Source organism: Xenopus laevis, chromosome 4L, assembly GCF_017654675.1.
Source record: "Xenopus laevis strain J_2021 chromosome 4L, Xenopus_laevis_v10.1, whole genome shotgun sequence".
Lineage (NCBI taxonomy): Eukaryota > Metazoa > Chordata > Amphibia > Anura > Pipidae > Xenopus > Xenopus laevis.
In genome coordinates, this window is record NC_054377.1 from 17,838,068 (window position 1) to 17,863,264 (window position 25,197).

The 25,197-nt window shown below is 38.1% G+C and overlaps 1 protein-coding gene and 1 non-coding gene across 9 annotated transcripts in view; one reads left to right on the plus strand and one right to left on the minus strand.

The window, feature by feature from the left end:
* Positions 1–8,313: 8,313 nt before the first annotated feature.
* Positions 8,314–8,386, minus strand: trnaa-agc. The gene has a single exon. It is a non-coding gene; the product is annotated as a tRNA-Ala (tRNA).
* Positions 8,387–8,890: 504 nt separating this feature from the next.
* The window catches only part of ppp6r3.L (protein phosphatase 6 regulatory subunit 3 L homeolog), a 52,467-nt gene continuing 36,160 nt past the window's right edge, over positions 8,891–25,197 (plus strand). For 3 of the 8 annotated variants that reach the window (XM_018256622.2, XM_018256626.2, XM_018256628.2), the window contains exons 1-4: positions 8,891–9,049; positions 15,682–15,820; positions 18,120–18,249; positions 24,730–24,962. In XM_018256622.2, coding sequence (XP_018112111.1) covers positions 18,238–18,249; positions 24,730–24,962 — 245 coding nt within the window. In that variant the 5' untranslated portion in view covers positions 8,891–9,049; positions 15,682–15,820; positions 18,120–18,237. 8 annotated transcript variants of the gene reach the window in all.

Consider the following 25,197-nt stretch of genomic DNA (forward strand, 5'->3'; position numbering starts at 1 on the left):
CTTTACAGCACAAAACGCAGCGCTGTGTCAACAATGGATTTTTCAGATACATTTTTGCCCTTGATCCCCCTCTGGCATGCCACTGTCCAGGTCGTTGCACCCTTTAAACAACTTTAAAATCATTTTTCTGGCCAGAAATGTCTTTTCTAGCTTTTAAAATTCGCCTTCCCATTGAAGTCTATGGGGTTCGCGACGTTCGCGAACTATTCGCATGTTTTGTCGCAAGTTCGCGAATATGTTCGCGAACATTTTTTCCGCCGTTCGCTACATCCCTAATTTTAACTTATTTATCAATGAAACTGAAGACCCAAACAGTCGCTTTTTTTCCGGTTATGGCCCGAAAACCCTGAATTTTTCGGATTATCGGATGAAACCCAGCACAGACAACAATATCTTCAAATTGTAAAGGGATATCTGCCATCGACTTTTTGCAGCTTTGGATGTAATAAATCTTTCTTTTTTCATGGTTTTTCCCAAAAAACCCAAACCATAAAAAAATCGTGTTTTAGTAAATAACCCCTTAAATGTGCTAAATTTGTATTATACTACCCTTGCAAACAAGAAGTGAAGAAGTCCTAATTTGCAGTGCACACACGTACAATGCTGTTAGAATTTTGTGGAATAATGCTGCATGTGGGTAAAATGCATGGCTATATGTGTCCACAATCCACATAGTACAACTATTCCTCTATATTTTGCCCTAATATCCAACTAAAATTACTCATATTGCCCAAGAGCTTAGAACTGCCATATACTGTACTATGGGATCCGTTATCATGAAACCTTTTATCCAAAAAGCTCTCAGTTATGGAAAGACTATCTCTTATAGACTATTATCCAAATAATCAAAATTTGTAAAAATGATTTCCTTTTACTCTGTAAAAATAAAACAGTACCTTGTACTTAATCCCAACTAAGATATAATTGATCCTTATTGGAAGCAAAATCAGCCTATTGGGTTTATTTGATGTTTACATGATTTTCTAGCATACTTAAGGCGTGAAGAGCCAACAAATGGAAAGAACTGTTTTCTGGAAAACCCTAGATCTTTTGGATAACAGGTCCCATACCTGTATATGCTCACCTAGTAAGGGCCTTGGACCAGGGGACAATTGGTCGAAGAGCATACCAAAACACCCCATGTTTGTCAAACATTACAACCCTCCTGCCAGACAATCATTAACAGAAGTGTCTCCCCTTGTAGTAAGGATCCTATACTCTGTGATCCTTAGCCAGTAGCTCAGGAGCAACATGTTACTCTCCAACCCCTTGGATGTTGCTCCCAGCAGCCTCAAAACAGGTGCTTATTTTTGAATTCTTGGCTTGGAGACAAGTTTTGGTTGCTTAAAAAAACAGTTGTGCTGCCAAACAGAGCCTCCTGTAGTCTGCCAGTCCACATAAGGGATAACAAATCCAATCAAAGCCATATTTGGTATCTCCAGGAATATGTCTCATGATTGTGTTGCTCCCCAGGTCTGTTTACATTTGAATGTGGCTCATGGGTAAAAAAAAAAAAAGGTTGGGAAGCCCTGCTCTATAGCTATGTAGTCTGCATCATGGTGGGCACAATTTTCTCCTCTGGGTCCATATAGGCAAATACAGTATGCAATGTGGTTTCAAACTTGAAGAGGGTTCCCTACAGCCTCCTTTCTGAAATGTATCTTCAGATTGATATTCCCAGCGTCTTGGGTTTCTCTGTCAATTATTGGTCTCTACCCAGCATGTTCCTGGCCAGAACGTACTGGCTAAGCCTTACTCTAAGGCTAATGTTCATCATTCCAAACCCCCCACTTCCAGATTGTACCTAGAGACTGCAGAACAGAACTGAACTAGGGACATTACTGGGGAGTGGTAAGAAGGAGATCAGAAGTAGTTTCCCTCACCTCCCTACACTTGGAACATCATATAATAAAACAGATATATAGATACATCAAGCGCCTGGAGGTAAAGAACCCCACATTGACTTAACATTATTGTGGAGTGTTTATAGATATTCATATATAAATACTGCCATAAAAACAGAACTAAAAATATCTTTTTTGGGCTCCATTCCATGGAAGAAGGAGATGAAATACAGCAGTTTTCGTATGTTAATTCCCATTGCTGCGGAGTGGATGTGATTTATGAAAACTGCCAGATCTGCTTTTCTTCTCCTAAGGAACGAGAGTGTTCTCATATGCATATCTGTGCCCACGGACCCCGCCTGCAGTGGAAACACTGTATACACTCTATGGAAGAAGATGAGATAATGTGACGTTGAGTTTTTTTTAGTTTTATGCCTCCCTAGTGCAACACAGTGTTTCTATTAGCCAGGCACTAAGGTTGACAGTCACCATTCGTTGCTAGTTATGGAACGTGCTCCTATACCTGTTTAGAAATGGATGGTAAGCCTTGAACAACTTTATCATATAAAGCATTATTGTTGCCTTTTTCTTCTGAACTATATGATGAGGTTGTCCGCCCCCCTTACAACACTTGGTGAGCTCCAGCGCACACTCCTTGACCCGTTTCCATCTGGCTACCTCTCAGCTCGCTCCACTGAGACAGCTTAAACCAAGGTCATCAATGACACACAAGCTTGCACAGCACCAGTAATATTATTCCATTCTCGTACTGTACATTTGGATCTTCCTGGAGGATTTGTTTCTGCTGACTGCAACATGCACTTAACCGTTTAAATGTATCGCTGAACCCTTCAACCTAAATACATGCATAATGTGTATCGTATTCCCATTATAAAATTAAAGGGGTGGTACCTTTAAAGGGGACCCGTCATCCAAAAAAATTATTCAAAATCCTATTTTATCACATTAGTCAAGCAAAATGAACTTTAATTACACTATATAAATTATTTGAATCTTGTTTCCTTCAGTCTGGGAATTTATAATTATAGCAAGCAGGCAGGAGCCATTTTGTGGACACTGTTATTAAGGCAAGCCTTGTATCATCTCAGAATCTTGTTTGTGCACCAGAATGGGGGACCCGATGTCCATTTCCATGCCCTGGCTACACAATTAAACAGTAAAGAGAACGGGGGAATGTGTGGAGAGCAGAGACATCTAGGTGCTGAATGAAAAGTGAAAGTAATTGTCTGCCCCGCCTCTATGCCATTGGCATAGAGGAGGGGCAGACAATATTTGATTGACAGCCAAGATTTTTAAATGAGCTTACAATAGCTATGAATGCTTTAATAAAAAATTGAAATTGTATTTCATGTTTAATTTGAAAAGCACTTTTATTATACAGATTTTTGTGTCTGGGTGACAGGTCCACTTTAAGTTAATTTTTAGTATATTAAAGAATGGCCAATTGGTCTTTATTTTTAATTTTTTAATAGTTTTTTTAATTATTTGCCTTATTCTTTCCAGCTTTCGCTGACTCCATCTAAAAACAAATGCTCTAACATTACAAATGTATTATTATTTTTACTTTTTCTTACACCTCTTTCTATTCAGACCTCTCCTATTCATATTCCAGTCTCTTATTCAAATCGATGCATGGTTGCTAGGGTAATGGTTGCTGAGACAATTTGCAATTGGTTTTCATTTATATTATTTGTTATTAAGCTTTTTATTCTCCAGTTTGCAATTTGGTTGCTAGGGTCAAAATAATCCCAGTAACCATGCATTGATTTGAATAAGAAACTGGCAAATAAATAGGAGAGGCCCTGAATAGAAAGATGTATAGCAATAACAATAATTTGTGCCTTACGGAGCATTTGTTTTTTAGATGGGGGTCAGTGAAAGCTGGAAAGAGTCAGAAGTAGGGTTGCAAAAAAATATATTACAATGTCATGCTGACATTTAAAGGGCCTGTCCAAAAGGGCACATAGTTACTGGGATAAAACCCCCAGCTCAAAGGGTACATTAATCCAAAACCAAATAATTATCCTGTAAATCTATATTAAGTTAAAAAATATGTCTTCATTTCAAAAATCATTTTAAAAATATAGGCATACAGACTAGGGATGGGCGAATTTGACCCGTTTCGTTTTGCCAAAAATTTGTTGCGTGGCGCGTCTTTTTATTTTGACGCACAATGCCATACTAGTCTATGGGCGTAATCTTTTCGGCGAGACAAGGCGAAAAAATTTGCCCATCCCTAAGACAGACCACATGGTATTCTGTCTTACGTGTTTCATACCCTCTGGTACTTAATCATGGGCATTGATTAAGTACCAGAGGGTATGAAACGCGTAAGGCAGAATACCATGTGGTCTGTATGCCTATCTTTTTAAAATGATTTGTGGAATAAAGATATATTTTTAACTTAATATAGATTTACGGGATAATTATTTGGTTTTAGAAGTAGGGTTGCCACCTGGCTGGTATTTTACTGGCCTAGCCGGTAAAACACCTGCCAATGTTTGGGGTCGGTTTTACACAGTGTCGGATTGTGCCCCGACCCTTAATGGGCCTCCATAAACATGAACTTACTGCACCACAAGCCTAATCAAACAAATGATTTATGCTTTCAAAGTTGGCTACAGGGGGTCACCATCTTTGTTAAACATCTTTGCAAGACCAAGACTATGCACATGCTCAGTATGGTCTGGGCTCCTTAGGGATCGTCATAAATGAACAGGGAAACAAACAAAGCTGTTTGAGTTCTGCATGGCTGGGAATAAGGTGGGGGCTCCCCCTGCTGTTCATAAGTATGATTGTCTCCCTGCAGAGCAATTAGGGGCCGTCTGACAATTCCTATCCACAGCAGTAAATGAAGGAAGAATCTCACTGCATACAGTCAGGTTTCTTATAAAAATGGCACACATTTTTTAATTAAAGTATATTGGAGATAGGTTTCTTTTTCATTAAAGAAAGTAAAAATGGGATTTTATTTTTTTTTGCCTTTACATGCCCTTTAAAGGTGAATCACCCCTTTAACTATGGCTTATGTAGAATGTCTGCTCTAAAGTCAGTTTTCCATCTTGACCTAGAGGACACATGTGGGTTTGCAAGTGAAATGCTTTACACCCAGGGAAAAATTGCAATTGCTCTTCATTTTTAACTCATTTTTTTGAACATACCCTAAAAAGCAGGCATTGGCTTGAATGTCAGGCTTGAAGATAACTAGAAGGCTTAAATGAAATACCAGTAATCATAAATTATGGTTGCACCAAATCTATATTTTTGGATTCAAAATACTGGAAAATGTGTGCATATACTGTGCTGAAGCCGAACCCTACTTTGTTTATTAAAATTAAATAATAAAATCCATCATTATGAATAAAAATTTCATTCTCTTTCTCAGAGTTTTAAAGTCACTTTAAGGTTTTGGATTCAGTTTGGCAGTTTGTCCAAATACACATTAAATCCTGGATTCTGTGTAAGTGCTAAGTAAAAAAGTGCACTAATTTGTCATATCAGTGTCTTGTGACATTGTGTAACAATGTGTGTAGCTGAACATACATGACTCAGTTCTCCATCTACTGGTTAACATGAAATACTACATTTACACTATAAAGAACGTTAACACATTCCCAAATCAATTATTTTTCAGACTTCATAAAATGTATTAAATAATATCCAAATGATTAACCGACAGATCATTTTGTGATTATAGTAACACATACAACCAGCAAATAGTATATTGTTTCTGAATATGTTTTACATATGGGCTGTGTTAATTTTAGAGAGATCTGTAGGTCCAAAGGTGTAGTTTCCCCCTTTTATAAACAAGGGAAAGTTGTGCTCACCACTATTTTTTAAAAACATTAGGCGGGGGTGCAATGAGGCTGTGACCACAAAATACATATAGACAAATACAAGATTCCTCAGCACTCAACCCATTATCAATATATTTAAGACAGCGACATTTTGTGCATACTGCTACTAAAAAATGCCTTACCCTTTAAACAAAACAGGGATTGTTTGTCCATATATTGCAATATATTTAAGCTGGCCAACTACGTCAAAGTCATCCCATATCTGGCCAGTCCTACGCTTAATTTTCATCTGATTCATTAAGAATTCTATTGCTTCATTATACATTTTACAAAGGGACTAGGTTTTACCTGCAACTTACTAGCTGCTTTCAAAGTAAACCTCCATACTTGGCTGCCCTTTTATTAGACACCAGTGGGATCACCTGACTATAGCTGGGAAGGGTGGGAGTTTTCCCCTTTTATAAAATGTTTAAAGGGTAACTAATCCTACAATAGACAGGCTGCTAAGTGCAAATATGGGTGCAATCCAACACATTTTGTCCCCGTCCTCGCAGTAAATGAGCTGCATGCCCAATAGCAGGCAAACATTTTACAGGCTCCTATTCGAGGAGCTTAGCCTTGTAGTTAATAATGATAATGTTTTTATATTATATTTATATTGTGTTCTGTCTGCCATGCCTGTTTGTCTGTCTGTCTAATGGACTTACTAATATCTGACGCTTGCCTAAAGGTGGCCATACACAGAGAGATCTGCTTGTTTGGTGGCGTCGCCAAACGAGCAGATCTCTGCCCACATTGAGGTGGGCAATATTGGGCTGATCCGATCGTGGGCCCTAAGGCCCAACGATTGGATCAGAAAGGAGGTCATATGGGTGGTCGGATCGCGGGACCGCATCAACAAACAAATGCGGACGCGATCCAACGGGATTTTTTTAGCCTGCCCAATCAACATCGGCCAGATATCGATTGGGGACACCCGTCGGCTGGTCACACTCGGTCTGCCGCCAGCTTTTATTGGCAAGTGTATGAGGGCCTTAACAAACTAAGGGGCATATTTATCAAGGGTCGAAGTGAATTAGAGGGAATTTTCGAAGTAAAAATTTTTTCGAATAGGATACTACGACTTTGAATTTACTTCAACTTTGATTCGAAGTAAAAATCGTTCAAATATTCGACCATTCGATAATCGAAGTACTGTCTCTTTAAAAAAACTTTGACTTCAATACTTTTAATTAAACCTGCCGAAGTGCTATGTTATCCTATGGGGACCTTCTACAACCATTTTCTAAGTCTTCACACATCAAAGTAAAATTGTTCGATCGTACGCTAAAATCGTTCCAATTGTTCGATTTTGCTTCGATCGTCCGATGGCCAAATTTGGTGAAAAATACTTCGACTTCGATATTCGAAGTCGCGGTATTTCAATTCGATGGTCGAATTTCAAAGTATTTTTTACTTCGAAATTCGACCGTTGATAAATCTGCCCCTAAGTCTAAGTGTTTTTTGGCCGAATAGGTCCGTTTATGATCGAATAGGTCTGTATTCGGCTGAATTCGAATCGTTCGAATCGCAGGAATAGCGCATTCGAACGAATTCGAATCAAAGTTTTCCCAAAAAAAAAACCTTTGATTTTTCAAAGTCCACCAATTGACTCCAAATAGGTTCTAGGAGGTCCCTCGTAGGCTAAAACAGCAATTAGGCAGGTCGAATTTTTAAAGAGACAGTACATGATAAATTTTGATATTCAAATTTTTATTCGAATTCGAATCGAATTTGGACTAATCCCTAGTCGGAGTACACAAAGAATAGCTTGAAATTCGAATTTTTTGAATTCGAAAATTCACCTCGACCTTTGATAAACTGCCCCTTAATGTTGTCTGCCGCCTGCCTAACTGACTTACTATTGCCTGCTGCCTGCCTAATAGACTTATTACTGTTTGCTGCCTGCCTAACGAACTTACCATTGTCTGCCTCCTGCCTAATTGACTTACTATTTTCTGCTGCCAGCCTAATGGACTATTGACTGCTGCCTCCCACCTGCTTAACCAGTAACGTAAAGTTTCTGGAAAAAAAGACCGGTCTTCCTATAGTTTTATCTTTTTTTCCTACTAATAACATTGGGATCAACCATCATTTTTACTAGCCAGGCCGGCAAAATAGCGGCCAGATGGCAACCCTACTTCCGGGCCCGGTGATTTTTCAAGTGTTTTTCTGCTATTGCATTCCTCAAACCAGATTTGTTAAAAAAAGAAAACTCTCGACTTATTGAGATGCAATTGAAGTCAATGGGAAGTGTAACCGGCTTTTAAGAAAAAAGATAGTCAAGTTTATTTTTAATTTGGTCGCAGCTGCGTCCCCCAATAGTTCTGCCATTGTGCTTGACGACTTACTATTGTTCATCCTGAACCCTATTGTAACCAACCAGAAGGTATGTATTTATAGCTCACCAGTGTAAACGCAAACAACTGATTGATGGTTGCTATGGGTTACTAGACCTATAGTTACAAGCTGATTGGAAATTAACTTTGACACAACGTAGTGAATTTGACAGATATTTTTTCCTGGCCGCTGGTTGATAGACATATATTGTAAAAAGAAAACAATAGTTTTTTTCCTAGCATCTCCTAACATGTAATGAAAAACATAATTGGAGAATGCGGGCATCGATCCCGCTACCTCTCGCATGCTAAGCGAGCGCTCTACCATTTGAGCTAATTCCCCTCGAATGTTCGAGTCAAGGACACTTTCTATATATACGCCACCTAGTGTTCATCACACATAGCGCTACAGCTCAGCACTGGTCTTGTTTAAACACAAATATTCCTAATAAATCTATGTAACGAGAAGCGCCTCAGGCAAAGTGACTAATACAACAGCGGGTGCCAATTAATTTCCATCCCCCATCACTGAAACATCATGCAACCCGCCTACTTATCAACAGCTTTCGCCTCTCTAGTTGTCTTCTGATTGGGTCACACTCCTGCCATTTTCGTTGACGTATTATTGTTGCTATGGCCTGGGAGGCTGTAGAGCCTTAGCGAGGCTCATTGGTAGAGTTCAAGTTTGACTTCGCAGTCGGCAAACCAATCGCCTCCCTGCGACGCAACGCAGTCAGCTTTGGTGACTGACAGTAGCAGGGCCCAATCCGCTGCAAAGTTTGGCGCCGCGGTGATGACGTCGGGCGCATGAGTGACAACTGTGTGGCGCAGTCATGTGCCGGCTTTGACAAGTGTGGGGGCGGGATATCCCGATCCAGGGGTTATGCGCTTCCCTTGATGGAGGAGGGGAGGGGTTGAAGAGTTGATATGTCCACCATCTTGAAAACTCGCTTATAGTGCTGAGCAATTTTCCCGCCTGCTTGAATAAGGTTGTTGGTCACTTCAGGTATTTATTTTTGATTTTTTATACGCGTTAGTTTTGAGCCCAGCCTGGTTTACGGAAGTGGGGCCTTCTTTGGTGGGATATTCGGCTTCCGGGTAACTTGTCCTTTGAGGGGGCGCAGGACTCCATTCGGTAGTAGTGCAGTGTATGAAGGGGGAGTGGAGAGTGTTTGTGTAAGGTAAATATACCGGCCTTTCGTTATGTGTGTCCGCTGGGATAAAGTGCTGGCTTCTGTTTCGCTTTCATACAGACACTTACTGGGTTATACCACTAACTCGCTGGGCCAGGGGGCTGTAAACAAGGCCGCTTCTTGGAGTAGACTGATAGGGCTTTGTTTTCTTGGCCCCTCAACATCTAAGGGCCCCATTTGAGTCTGTAGTGTAGGAAAAAAAAAGTTCAAAGGTCAAGTTTTGTACCAACCGCTGGATCTATTCCTAGATCGTCAGCTCTGTTGGCCAGAGACCTCCTTGCTCTTGTTTCTCAGCGCTAAGCACTTAATGTTGCAATGTAATTTTTGTATTTGTTATTGTACCATGTATTTAATGTTATAACTTCATATACAGTGCTGTGAATACAAGTAGTATCATAAAAAATAAAAAAAAAAATATATATATATATATATATATATATATATATATATATATACACACACACACACACACTGAATACCCACTGAAATTTGTGTATTATAATAAATAAAGTACCCCCTCTTGTAAAATATAAGGATATTATAAGTTACCGAAGGAGTTTCATGACCATACAGGTCATGGAACTCCGAGATAACTTCTAATATCCTCATATTTTACAACTGGGGGTACTTTATTTATTATAATACACAAATTTCAGTGAGTCATGTGACAAAAATGACATCAGAACTCACCGTTTATAAGGATATAGAGACACAGACCTACAGCTTGTGTACTCTTAAGCCACCGTAGGAGCTAGGGATGCAAAGAAATGCAATCGCTTCCCATTTTCCCCACTTTAAAGGAGAAGGAATTGCATTTTACAGTTGCTGGTGCCGAAATAAAATATGTAAGAAAAATAAAACTGGTTATTCTGAAGTACAAGAAAGCAGCTTAGCACTAATACATGGTATTTAAAGGAGAAGGAATAGAATTTTAGAAATGGGGTGCCAAAAGTTAGGCACCCCCAAAGTGACTATTTTTACTTACCCAGATGCAAGAAAACTACCTAACACACGGACCCCTTGGTCAGTCACAATGTCTGATGAAGGGGTCCGCCCAGAAACATTACATCATTGACGTGAATTAAACACGCAGGGGTTCGACCCGCTACACTTGCCATCGTGTGTTTGGTAATTTTCTTGCATCTATGTGGAGGTGCCGACCTCTTTTCCAAACACCCAGCTGAAGATTTGGAGATAATCTTCAATCAGTGGCATTGCATAACCTGTGCGTGTATTCGGGTGGTGTGCAATCTGGAAACCTTGCTGCAAACCTTGGTTTCAGTAATCCGCATATAGTAGACACACACTTCTGATTTTCTACTATATGAAGATTTGCAGAGGCTGGGGAAAATGAATCGTTTGTGCATGATTTACTTTTACTTAACGGACACCCCGGGACGGCGCTCCTATCGGCAGAAAACCATACTGGCCTGGGGTTCTTCTAGCGACCACCATGGAGAGATCCTCTTCTTGCTTCTTCGGATCTTCTCGCAGTAGAGTGGAAAGCCGGACTTTAACAGAAATGCCGACTATTTCGCTCTACTGCACATGTGTCTGGCCCAGGAAATTTAAAAAACGATGCAGCAGGAAGAAGATCTGGAGGACCCTGGGCTGATGCAGTTTACTGTTGATCGGAGAACAGGCCTGGGGTGTCAGGTAAGTAAAAATAGTCACTTGGGTGTGCCTAACTTTTGGCACCCCATTTGTAAATGCTATTCCTTCTCCTTTAAATATCATATTCCTTCTCCTTTAAATATCATGTATTAGTGCTGAACTGCGCCCTTTTTAGGGCTAGTCCACACGGGGAGATAGCGACGCGTTTGCGGTCGCCGCGACCGGCGCAGGCGACAGTTTTGTATGGGCGCCTATGTAAAAACGCCTGTGCTAACCACACGAGGCGATGCGCTTTTCAACAGTCGCCTGAAAATGCCTCGCCAGGCTTTTTCAGGCGACTGTTGAAAAGCGCATCGCCTCGTGTGGTTAGCACAGGCGTTTTTACATAGGCGCCCATACAAAATTGTCGCCTGCGCTGGTCGCGGCGACTGTCGCGGCGCTTTGTCGCCGCGACCGCAAACGCGTCGCTATCTCCCCGTGTGGACTAGCCCTTATTGTTCTTAAATATTTTAAAACTCCCCACCCCCCCCCCCCTTTTTTTATCTTCCCCCAGAATTCAGTGGTGTAAATAAATCATTCAGGTGGCTACCTGTGACTTGATGCTTATTTATACAGAGGTAGAATTTCTACAGGAACCTGTGACAGAGCCACTGGTATGGAACCATCAACGAAAAATAAATAAATGCCTCCTTATCTCTACCCTGAAATTGTTTTTTAAAAGTAGATAGGACTGTGTGCTTCAGCAAACTCTTTGCAAAATCAGAGCAGCCAACAACTGCCAAAGTTAATGACATGACAACCGATGGATGATTAAAGTGACAAAGAATGAACTTTAACCTGAAGCTGACATGCAATTAGTAAAGTGAAGCTAAAAATGGGACTGCTTTCAATTCGTAACAAGTTGCATATTATGAGTATTCCCTGGTCCTTTATTTCTGCTCTGAGTACTATTTTTCTGGGGAGACCATGAAGATCTCCTGGCATACATCTGGTAAGCCCAACTGCTCTTAAGGGGGTTATTCACCTTCCAAACACATTTTCCGTTGAGTTGTTTTCAGATTGTTCTCCAGAAATAGACTTTGTTCAGTTGCTTTTCATTTTTTACAGTTTTTTTAAATCTAAGTTTAAAGTTAAATGCTCCTGTTTCTGGCATTTCAGTCTGGCAGCTCAGTAGTTCAGGTGCAGATTCTGCACTGTTACAATCTTGCAACATTTAGTTGATACATTTTTTGGAGTATTAGCAACTATTTTATCAATTCCAACAGCTGCCTTTGATGAAACTCAACTAAATGTATCAATTTAGAACAGTTTAGAGCAGGAGTGATATCCCATTATGATCTACAATCCATATAAGTATTGTTAGCATTCTGTTTCATTGTAAATATTACTCAAATATTTATTTATTATATGTATATTGCTATATTTAATAAACTATTTATGTAACCGTAACATAATAAATATAAGAATGAAAAGCATGAAACAGGAGGTTGAGTTAGACAAGCTGTTTTTTGACAGTCTTAAGATTTACTGATCACCAGCTAAAGGTCTACTGGTAGATCCCAATGTACCATTTTGGCACCCCTGGTTTAGAGAGTTGGTGACCCACCGCCCATCCCAGAGCAGCTTTAGAAGCTGAAAAATCTAGATTTACACTTCAATATTAGTAAAACCGTCACACATAGAAAATAGGAGCTAATTGGAAATGGGCTTTATTTCTGGTAAACTATATGAAACTAACTGAACTAAAAAAAAAAAGTGCTGGAAGGTGAACAACCCCTTTAAGCTCAGCAATTCAATGTAGTAGGATTTTGAAACCTGCCAGAGGTCGGTTGGACAGGCCCTTCAGAAGGCCCCATACATGGGCCAATAAGGTGCTTCTGAGTCAGCAGCTTTTATCAACCATATATATATATATATATATATATATATATATATATATATATATATATATATATATATATATATATATATATATATATATATATATATATATATATATATATATATATATATATATATATATATATATATATATATATATCCATGTTTAGACTCATGGTACTTTGTACATATTTTGCACTAGAATTTTTTATCCAGTGGAGGAGTGCTTGAATCATGCCAAGGATTTAATGGAAACCACTGGTCACCATTGACCCCCAAATGCTCAAATGTATGTGTCAATAACAGGATCCTTTGCTGGTCTGAGATGTATCTCTAGCAGCTAAACCTCGTGATACATCCCTGTGCCTTGAGCCTTAGGGAAAAGTGTTTAATACGAAGGCTGTGCAATTGTCTGTCTACTGCTAAAGCCAAAATATTAGCTCAGGTATCCATTACCTAGCAAGCTGCAATATGTAGGGCATAAATGGCCTGAAGTAGTACATCCTAGGTTTACATCTGTAGCTTATTGAAACAGGTTAGGCCCCTTTAGCCCTTTAATGTCTGTAATACAGTTTTTGTAGTGTTTAGTGCAACAATTGATGCGCTTGTTTGAAAAAGCAGATGTGCGTGGGTGGAAGCGATGTATCACTTTCTAAAAATGATATCCCTTTCCTCATTTTCTGGTTGTTGACCAATTCTTATAGTGTAGAATTAGTTTAGCTATATCATTAGCCATGTGGTTATCGCGGTAGTTTAACGGCATTTTCTGATTTTTGGTTGACTTAACTTCTTCAGCCTCCTTGTCATACTCATTTAGCATGTGTCGCCCAATTACCTTGAATCTGGCATCTCTTTGGTTAAGAAAATAAAAAACCTGTTTGAAATGCTGTTTGGTGCAAGAAATAACAAAAACCTGGGATATCTCTTCTTTAAAACCGCCTGTGTGTGTTTATTACAGAGAAAAAAAAATCATTTTTAAAACTTGTAGTTATTTTGATAAAATTGAGTATATGGGAGATAACCATCCTGTAATTCTGTGCTTTCGGGATAATGGATATATACACATATACACACACAGATATGAGACCTGTTATCCAGAATGCCCGGGACCTGGGGTTTTCCGGATAACTGATCTTTCCGTAAATTGGGTCTTCGTGCCTTAAGTCTACTAGAAATTAATTTAAACATTAAATAAACCCAATAGGCTGGTTTTGCTTCCAATAAGGATTAATTATATCTTAGTTGTGATCAAGTACAAGCTACTGTCTTATTACAGAGAAAAAGGAAATCATTTTTAAAAATTTGGATTATTTGGATAAAATGGAGTCTATGGAGGGCCTGCCATTCCGTAATTCGGAGCTTTCGGGATATACGTGTGTGTATATGTGTGTGTGTGTGTAAAAGCAGGATCGGCCCACTCTGTAGTGATAATGTGATTGTTTATTTCACAAAAATAAGCATTTTATCCGACGTATCAGTCCCACAATGCAACCTTTTTCAAGAAAAAGGGCCCCATGTGGGACTTGGACCGAAATGTCGGATAAAATGCTTCTTTTTTTGTGGATTAAACAATCACATTTTCACTACTAACAGAGTGTGCTGATTCTGCATATAATATATGTCTATGTATTATTTATTTATGAAGTGTGAGTTCCTCAACCTAATTTCTTTTAGCAGCTACTCTAATTGACTGAATTCATCACGAGTAAGAAGCTTGCAGTGCTGTGCCATACAAACACATGTGCTAGTTGTTTGTTTTGGAAATTATTTTTGTAAAACACTAAGCATTCTATATCACAACCTGTGGAAAGACATTTGTAAAAGAATTATTAGGGGCCATTAATATCTTGGATATTTCTAAACACTAGAAGTGGATAAGAGCATCAACTGTGCGTCTCTTTTGTCTTTCTTCCCTTGCGAGACCAGCACTTTAATTGTACCTATGCCCACGTTTAATAAAAGTCTGACCCTTTACAGCCATGTTAACAAGCAATGTATTGATGCTTTCTTTCCACTTTGGTAGTTGCACTTTAACTGTGTAGCTGTCAAGCTTTATGATTTTTAATAATCCATTAAACCACCCTATTTGTAAGGTAATAATTGATATCTTGCATGAGCAGGATTGCCTGCCCTAATTGATGTATAATAAGATGGCTTCTAATGCTACAGAGCCAGAAGTACCATTGCCCTTAAAACCTAGTCTAATTAATATCGTACTGAGGGCTATGTATAAAATATTTTCTTGTACAGAGAGGCTCGTGTGTTTTGGTAAGGCCCCAAACCATTCTCATATTGAAAGATGTTTTAAAGGAACAGTAACACAGAAGTTATTCAAATATAAAATACAGTTGCCCTGCACTGATAAAACACTTATATAGTAGTACAGGTGTGGGATCTGTTATCTGGAAACCCGTTATCCAGAAAGATTCAAATTATGGAAAGAGACGCCATGGACTCCAAATAATCCAAAATTTTAAAAAATTATTTTTTTCTCTGTAATAATAAAACAGTAGCTTGTACTTGATCCCAACTAAGATATAATTAATCCTTATTGGAAGCTTCTTGGGTTTATTTAATGTTTACATGATTTTCTATTAGCCTTAAAGTATGAAGATCCATATTACAGAAAGATCCGTTATCCGGAAAACCCCAGGTGCCAAGCATTCTGGATAAAAGTTCCCATGCCGTATATAAAAATGCAGCTGTGTAGCCATGGGGGCAGCCATTCAAAGGAGAAATCACAGAACTCTTTAGCACACTATTATCATCTATTTAACTTTCTTTAAACCCCTTTCTTCTCCTTAAGAAAATGTATTTACTTTATTTCTTTAGTTTGTTTTTGTCTTTTTTTTTTTTTGCCAATAGGTAAAGTATAAGTACATGATTTTATTGCTACAGTATATGCTCACCACACACACAATTCATATTTTCATTTTTGTTTTTCTTCTAGGCATAAAATTGGCCGTTGAAGCGAATTTCAGAGACAAATTCAAAACAACCTGATGTAGGCAGGACACCCTGTAATGGGCCAGGAGTTGAAAAATCTTATAGTTTTATTTTCTTAATTTTTTAAAAAATTATTTTAGCAGGTAAGCATATATCTTAATTTTAATATACAGTAACCTAGTTCCTTCTGTTAAACAATACTTGGATGGAGTCACTTAAAGGGGTGGTTTGCTATAACCTTTAGAATGTAATAGAACGGCTAATCTTCATTATTTCTTAAAGTTTATTTGCCTTGTGACTCTTTTTTTCAGCTTTCAAATGGGTCACTGACCCCATCTAAAAATCAAAATTTGTAGCTTTACGGAGCATTTATTATTGTTACTCTTTTTTTTTATTCAGCCCCTCTCCTATACATATTCCAGTCTTATTCAAATCTATGAATAGTTGCTAGGGTAAATTGAACCCTAGCTACCAAATTGCTGGAGAGCTGCTGTATAAAAAGTGAAAACTCCTAAACCATAAATATTAACTGAAAAACGATTGCAAATTGTCTCCGCATATCATTCTCTACAACATACTAAAAGTTAACTCAAAGGTGAACAACCCCTTGAAATTTTGTTTTGTGCACCGGATTTGTCAGAAATGAGCAGTTTTACTTTCAATGGAATCCGTGTTAGTCTAACCTTGTGGCTGCTACTCTATTGCCATAATGCAATCTTTCCTCTGCCTACTTTTTCTATCACTTGCTTGCCACTGTTCTTCTGAATATTTGCTTGACTGAAGATTTTTATCGCTTCAAATAACAGCAGCGATGTCTGGTTGTTGCTATAAATAACTTGTGTCTTAATATTAACCAATAGCTTAAAGGAGAACTAAAGCTTAGCTAAAGAAGTAGCTAGAAATGTTGCACATTATGGGGCAGATTTATCAAGGGTCGAAGTGAATTCGAGGGAATTTTCGAAGTAAAAAAATTTCGAAATTTGAAGTAATTTTTTGGATACTTCGACCATCGAGTAGGATACTACGAATTCGAATTTACTCCGACTTCGATTCAAAGTACAAATCGTTCGAATATCCGACCATTCGATAATCGAAATACTTTCTCTTTAAAAAAAAAGTTTGACTTCAATAGTTCGCCAATTTAAACCTGCCGAAGTGCTATGTTAGCCTATGGGGACCTTCTACAACATTTTTCTAAGTCTTTAGAGGTCAAAGGAAAATCCTTTGATTGATCGATGAAATCGTTCGAAACGTTCAATCCAAGCAATTTAATCATACGATCGAACGATTTTACTTTGATCGTTCAATGGCCAAATTCGGTGAAAAATACTTCGACTTCAATATTCAAAGTATTTTAATTCGCTGGTTGAATTTCGGAGTATTTTACACTTTGAAATTTGACCCTTGATAAATCTGCCCTAAGTGTTGGGCTTCGGTACCAGCCCAAGGCAACCACAGCCCTTTAGCAGTAAAGATCTGTGTCTCCAAAGATGCCCCAGTAGCTCCCCATCTTCTTTTCTGCTGATTCACTGCACATGCTCTGTGCTGCTGTCACTTACTGAGCTTAGGGACCCACTCACAATATACAGAACACATAGAATAGAAATGTCACAATATAAGGCTGATTAGTAATTAATTGGCAGCACAGAAACCAGTGTAATTAGCATCAGAATTTAATAATTAGCCCTGTAGCATCAGCTTATATTACAGACAAACCTCATTTTCTGCTAGATACTTTGCAACAAACCCTAAGCTTAGCTTCTCAACAGCTGCTCAAAGCCCACTGAGCATGTGAGTGTCGGATACTTTCCAAGATGGTGACCCCCTGTGACAAGTTTGAAATCCTGGATCATTGCTGCTATTGACAAGTTGAAACTTTAGGCTGGTGCAATAAGTTCAGTATATAAAATATGGCATTTTTCGTCATATTCATTTTTATGGTTTAGTTCTCCTTTACGTCTACTAGAAAATCATGTAACCCAATAGGCTGGTTTTGCCTCCAATAAGTATTATATCTTGGTTGGGATCATGTACAAGGTACTGTTTTTTAATAATATAGAGAAAAAGTAAATCATTTTTATAATATATATAATTTATGTGAAATTAGGGAGGGGTGTGTGTATGGATGCTGGGTTTTCATTTGGAGCGGTTGAACTTGATGGATTTTCAACCCAAGTTAACTATTTTTCAAACTCTTGATTATTTGCATAAAATGGATTTTATTGGAGATGGCCATCCCGTAATTCTGAGCTTACTGAATAGTAGGTTTCCGGATAACTGATCCCATAACTGTATAAATACATACAGAGTAAAGTCTTAATTTCACATGGGAAGTGTGGAACTGTAACTGTAAACCATGTATTCTTTGAGGAGGCTTTAGGATACAAGTCAGAACAAAGCTGAGGGGCCCTTTTCACAGTCTTTTTTTCCCTTATTCCTAAGGACCCTTCTTTCTGTTGGAATTTGATGGACTATTCTATTGCCTTCATCTGCCCAGTTCCCGTGAGACTCCCCTAATGCCTTCTTACCACGGAGAAAAATACTGACATTTCACAGTAACATGTTTGCAATAGTATGCATCCGTTCATTTCTTTCAATGCTTTGCTTTTAACAGTTGCCTGCAGTTTACGTCTCATTTTCATTAGCATCATGACTTGTATAAAAAGCATATTGGTTAAATAGTTGCTTAGAAAGAAAATATTGTGATTTTGTGTAACATGCTGTAATATATATATTGCCAACTCTCCTTCTACTGGATAAAACACCATCTGTTTTTCCAAAGGTTTTAGGTTTATGGTCCAAAAATTACTTGTTTTCTATTTAGCATAATCCAAAATTACATAAAAAAAAAAAAACATTAAAGGAGAAGCTCAACAAATAATTGATATACGCATGTTATAGCATATAACGATAAGCATTAAGTTTGAGCTTTCTGGGTAACCGGTTTCTGATAAAGGGATCCTGTGTGTGTGTATATATATATATATATATATATATATATATATATATATATATATATATATATATATATATATATATATATATATATATATATATATATATATATATATATATATATATATATATATATATATATATATATACACACACTCAATTCCTGTAGATGCAATAGAAAGTTTACAATACAAATTGGTTAGTAATTGGGATGCACTCAATCCAGGATTCGGCCGAATCCTTCTTCCTGAGTATATTATGCGCATTATCAAATTTATCAGCCCTGAATTATTGGCTACTGTGACAGATGGAACTTCACTTTCTGCTACTGGGACCTGCTGTGGTTGACTGAAGGAACCTCTGAGATTGTACAGTAAATTAAATATACAAAATACTGCAATGCTATCTTTAATCATTTTAGGCATTCGTTTTCCTATAAAGGAATTGCTCAGTATAACGGTAGAAACTGGGTAAATAGATAAGCTGTGCAAAATAAAAAATGTTTCTAATATAGTTAGCCAAAAATGTAATGTATAAAGGCTGGAGTGACTGGATGTGTAACATAATAGCCAGAACACTACTTCCTGCTTTGCAGCTCTCTTCGTTTCCACTGAGTGGTTACCAGGCAGTAACCAATCAGTGACTTGATGGGGGGTTGGCACATGGGTCATATCTGTTGCTTTTGAATCTGAGCTGAATGCTAAGGATCAATTGCAAACTCACTGAAAAGTTATGTCCCATGTGGCCCCCTGCAATTTACTGACTAACTCAGAGTTCGATATCTGAAAAGCAGGAAGTAGTGTTCTGACTATTATGTTAGACATCCAGTCACTCCAGCCTTTATACATTACATTTTGACTACCTATATTAGAAACATTTTTTTATTTTGCACAGCCTATTTACCCAGTTTTTGTTAGACTGAACTGTTCCTTTAATGGGTACTGTACCTCATGTCATGTGCTAGGCAGCAATTTATAGACAGTGTGGATTAGTGAAAAAGTAGCATAATTAAACCTTGAATCTTTTTCCCCATCTTGAGTTTTTATAGTATTACTTTTTTTTTTTCTTAAGTAATTCATGAGCTATTTCCTACTTGTGCCAATACAGAATGCGGTATCTATAGGAGAGGCTGTTCAAATCAACTTGCACCTTTTTTGTCCATGTTTTGAAATATAATTTAGCAAACTTAAAGGGGTTGTTCACCTTTACATTGAACTTATATTAAGATGTAGAGAGTGATATTCTGAGACAACTTGTAGTTGATTTTCATTTTTTTTTTTTTTTAATTTAGCTTTTTATTCAGCAGCTCTCCGGTTTGCAATTTTTAGCAATCTGGTTGCTAGGGTCCAAATTACCCTAGCAACCGTGTGTTGATTTGAATAAGAGACTGGAAGCTAAATAGAGGGCCTGAATAGAAGGAAGAGAACAATACATTTGTAGCCTTACAGAGCACTTGAAAGCTGGAAAGAGTATGAAGAAGGGAAATAATTCAAAAACCATTAAAACATGAAACAACTAAGGCCAGTTGAAAAGTTGCTTAGAACTAGCCAATCTAATAGTTCACTTAAAGTCGAACCACCACTTTAAGGGCAACAAGAAAATATAACAGTCTCCCATGTAGCCATTACACACGCTATTGTCCGTCCAGCAAAATCTGGCCACTAAATCGTTGGTGAGAAGATGATCTTATTTTAATGCATGAAATAATCAAAATGCACAGAGCCAGGAGAAAAAAAACCAAGATAATCTGCGTATGAGTGTGTTTATATGCGTGCTTCTGTGTTTTGTTTGTAGGATTGTCACTGTTATGACAAAATGATTTCATCCTGTGATTATAGCTGTGTGTAGTTATGTATAATATAAACGTAGTTTGAACATAAATTGCAGTGCAGGTCTTCTGAGGTGAAAGCCAGATAATTGCTACTATTTTTTTTTTTACTAGCTTTCACTTAAACCTCTGTGCTTTTAACTTGTGTTATAGCTAAAAAAAAATTCTAAGCATGTTGTAGCGCTGCAAACTAAATTGAATATCTTAGAAGCGAACAATGTAAATAATATAAATTACATTTACAGTGCTCACTTGCATTCACCTATTTAATGTACTCAGGGTTGTCAATACCCCTTCTTTTGCACTCTATGTATATTTAAGATGTGGGGAAATCAACCCTTTGCCTGCCAAGCACATACGGCGTACGTGCTGGCAGGCAAATGCTCAGGCTGCCGAGAACGTACATGGTACGTTCTTTAGCAGCTGAGCTTTCTCTCTGCTTCGGCGGATTTTGCTGCCTCCGCAGAGGGTGGGGAGAGGACAGCCCCCTAGGCAATGAGACTGGGGGGCTGTCAAGTCGGATCTGCAACTCGATTGTCGCAGATCTGACTTCAAAGTAGCAGACGCATCGCATGGAGCGTCTGCTATTACACTGACCTGCTTCCTGCCTGCAGAGCTGCCCACGCACTTCCTGCTGCGCAACAACTCTGCAGACACGCTGCAAGGACTCCTCCAGCGATAACAGCGATCCTCCTGCTCTAAAAACGGGAAGTGCACGTTTTTTTAAACACTTACCTGCACTTACACATACTTACAGTACATTTATACACTTACACACACATTTTAGTAAAGATTGGTATTTTTTTATTTATTTTAGCATAGTTGGTCCCTTTTTCACACTTATTTACATGTATTTACACACTCAGACAACCTTTATTATTGCAAAAACATTTATACACAAACGGGGTTTTGGTTTTTTACGTATTGTACTTTTATCTTTTGTTTTTTTGCCTAAAAACGTGTTATTTTGGCAGCGTGACCATTGGATAATTGATTTTGGCCACAAATTACGCTGTCGGAACAATTATTTTGTTATTGCATTGATTTACGCTATTTTTGTGGTTTTATTGCAATTTTATCCCTGCATTATTGTTCCTTATGTATCTTTAGTATAATTTTGCTGTTTGGTGCTTTGGTATAGAAAGATTTTACTTAATTTGATCCGCCAGAATATGTGCTTTCCAAAAATATATATGGTTTTCTGGTGGTCTTTTTACAGTTTGGGGGTCTTATGGCACATAACGCACAGTTGGGGCTCTCTGCAGCTTAGTTGGCTAGCGTGAAAATTCATATGCAAGTTTTTCAATTGGAGTCCGTACACACCACATACTCTGGTAAATCTATGCATATCGGGCATCAAACTATTCATTAGACCTCCGACGTCCATATTTAGTGATTTTTCTTTGTACGTAAAACATTGTGTGCAATAATGCAGCAAACTGCAACATTTTTAGGCGATTTTACAGAAATGTTGTAAAAATCTGTACGTTTAGAAAAGCTTTGCAGTTTGGTGTAGAAAGACATCTTTATCTTTGTTGGAATTGTCAGAATGTGTAGTTTCCAAAAATATATGGTTTTGGGGGGTCTTTGCTGTTAGGAGGGTCTTGAGGCACATAATATGAAGTCAAGGGTCTATTTTAACAGAAGGCAAATCAGCCGCGGAGAAAACTCATACGCACTATTTTTATTTCGGGTCCGCACATGGCAGCTGCCTTGGTATATCTATGCATATTGGGCATCAAACTGTTAAGTAGACCCATGGCATCAATATTTATGGTGTTTTACAATTGTATGTAACAAATTGGGTGAGATAAATGCAGCCAATTGCAATATTTTTAGGCGATTATCAGAAATGTAAAAACCGTTGCTTTTATCACCAAATTTAGGAAAGGCTTGGTACTTTGTAGTACAAAGACATGCATACCTAATTTGGATTCGCAGGAATGTGTACTTTCCGAAAATATATGGTTTTCTGGGGTGAACTTAATTTTTTCTACCTCTGCCCCCCCCCCCCCCCAAAAACGATGTAAATGTGTTGATTTTGCAGTACCTGAAATGACAGACCATATGGTGGTCTTCCTTTTGGGGCCCATATATGCCACGTGCTTGGGTACACCTATACATATTTGGCATCAAACTGTTTAGAGGACCCCAGGCTTTCATATTCGCATATTTGGGGTGATTTATCTTGATACTCTGTAGTATGTGGGACATACGATGCTGCATGGTGGATGTTTTGAGGTGATTTTTGAAAATGTCCCTAAAATTGCCAAACTTAGGAAAGTTTTGCAGCTTGGTGCTTTGGAGTAAAAAGTGATTCATACCCAATTTGGATTCGGGGGAATGTGTACTTTCCGAAAATATATGGTTTTCTCTGGGTTTTTCTAACTTTGCCCCCCCCCCCCAATCTATGTAAATGTGTTGAACTAGCTCAAATGGGGTGTCTACATTTTAGGGCCCCTATATACCACTTGTTTAGCTAAACCTATACATATTGGGCATCACTGTTCAGTGGACCCCAGGCTTTCATATTTGGGGTGTTTTACATTGATACCTAATGATGTGTGAGAGATATGATGCTGTAGAGTGGAAGCTTTGAGGTAATTTTTCAAAAAATTCACCAATTTCTATAAAACATTATAACTTTAGGAAACAGTTGCAACTTGGTAGTTTGGAGTACATTTTTTATTTACCCATTTTTGTTCTTTCTTTCTGTTCTTTCTAATAATCGGTAGTTTTCTAGGGTAAACCTATTGTTAGCCGAATGTTTGGCCTTGAAATCAGAAGTATGCAGTTTGGGGAGAGGTGCTTTGGAAATTTGGTAGTGTACTGCTTAGAGATTTTGATCTATACAAGTGAGAAATCTCCATAAAACTATAATATATAATCTACAATATATTTCAGGGATGCACCGAATCCAGGGTTCGGGATTTGGCCAGGGTTAGGCCTCTTTCAGCAGGATTCGGATTCGGCCGAATCCTTCTACCCGGCTGATCTGAATCCTAATTTGCATATGCAAATTAGGGTCGGGAGGGAAATTGCTTGACTTTTTGTCAGAAAACAAGGAAGTAAAAAATGTTTTTCCCTTCCCGCTGATTCGCCTTCTGTCAAAATAGACCCTTGACTTCGGTATTCGGCCGAATCTTGCACGAAGGATTCGGGGGTTCGGCTGAATCCAAAAAAAGTGGATTCGGTGCATCCCTAATATATTGCTGCATTCAGGAGACATAGACCTTTCCAAATTGGCTGTGTTCTCGTACATAAAATAAATGATTTTTCTGATATATGTGATTGTTCTTTGTGAAACATGATTTTTTTTTTCATTTTATTAGACACTTAGAAGCCTATATTTTTTTTACAGAAGTAGAATTACACCAAAATTCTTGCATATTTTGAAAGTTCAGGTTGTCCTGAAAAAAACAATATATTGTTTTACTTGGTAAACTAAAAGCCCCGCCCCAGGAAAGGCCCTTAAAGTGAGAGTACAAAATGTCTACTGCTTGGCAGTAGATGTTCGCATCTAGGACAAAACGGCTGGCAGGGAAAGGGTTGAAGGAAAGGCTTGGTGCACTTGGGGGTGCCAAATGTTATGCACCCTCAAGTGATTGTATTGAATTACCTGAAACCCTGGGCCGGTGCTCCTTTCAGCAGAAAACTGCAGCGGCCCGGGGTTATACCAGTGAGCACCACAGAATGATTCTCTTCCGTCAACCTCAATCTTCGTGCGGCTGCGCATGGACAGTAGAACAAAAAGCCAAACTTTAACTAAAAAGACGCCTATTTCGTTCAACTGCACACGTGTTTGCCACAGGAAAAGGATCACTCCGTTGTTATTACACTAGCAACCATGCATTGGTTTGAATGGGTGACTGGAATATGAATAGGAGAGACCAGAATAGAAAGAACACACAGACACCCCCCCCCACACACCTTAATACCCTTGAAATAGCTTGAATCTGAAATACACCATCTAAAGCCTCTTGGGGTTATGTAGGAGTCAATGGCAGAGGTCCCTTGAGCCGTTTGAAGATGTTATTTCATGATGTTTACATTTTTTCAGAGGTTTTTACCCGTAAACTTTATCAATTTGAGCTTTCGGTTTGTTAATCCCTGAACTCGCCGATTAAAGTTTTTTTTTTGTTTGTTTTTTTTTTTAATTCGAAACCATTCGAGTTGAGTTCACAGTAAGTGTTTTTAAAAGTCATTTCACTCTTTAGTCCTTAATTTGATTGTATATTAAAAATGTTATTCCCTTCTCTTTCCCATCAGTCAAGGATGTTTTGGAAATTCGACCTACATTCGTCATCTCACATAGACACCCTTTTGGAAAGAGATGAGGTGACCCTAAAAGAATTGATGGATGAGGAGGACATACTGCAAGAATGCAAGGCTCAGAATCGAAAGCTTGTTGAGTTTTTATTAAAAGCTGAATGCTTAGAAGACTTGGTAACTTTCATAACTGAGGAACCACCCCAAGACATGGATGAGAAAATAAGATACAAGTAAGCTTTTTAAAAGTTGGCTTTGTGTTTTTATTTACTGTTTTTGTTTGTTTTGTTTACGAGTACCGGAGGCTCTCAAGTCAAATTGTATGTATTATGAAAAACACTTGGTACATTACTTAAAGGGGTTCTGTCATGATTTTTATGATGTAGTTTTTATTTCTAAATTACACTGTTTACACTGCAAATAATTCACTCTACAATATAAAATTTCATTCCCGAACCAACAAGTGTA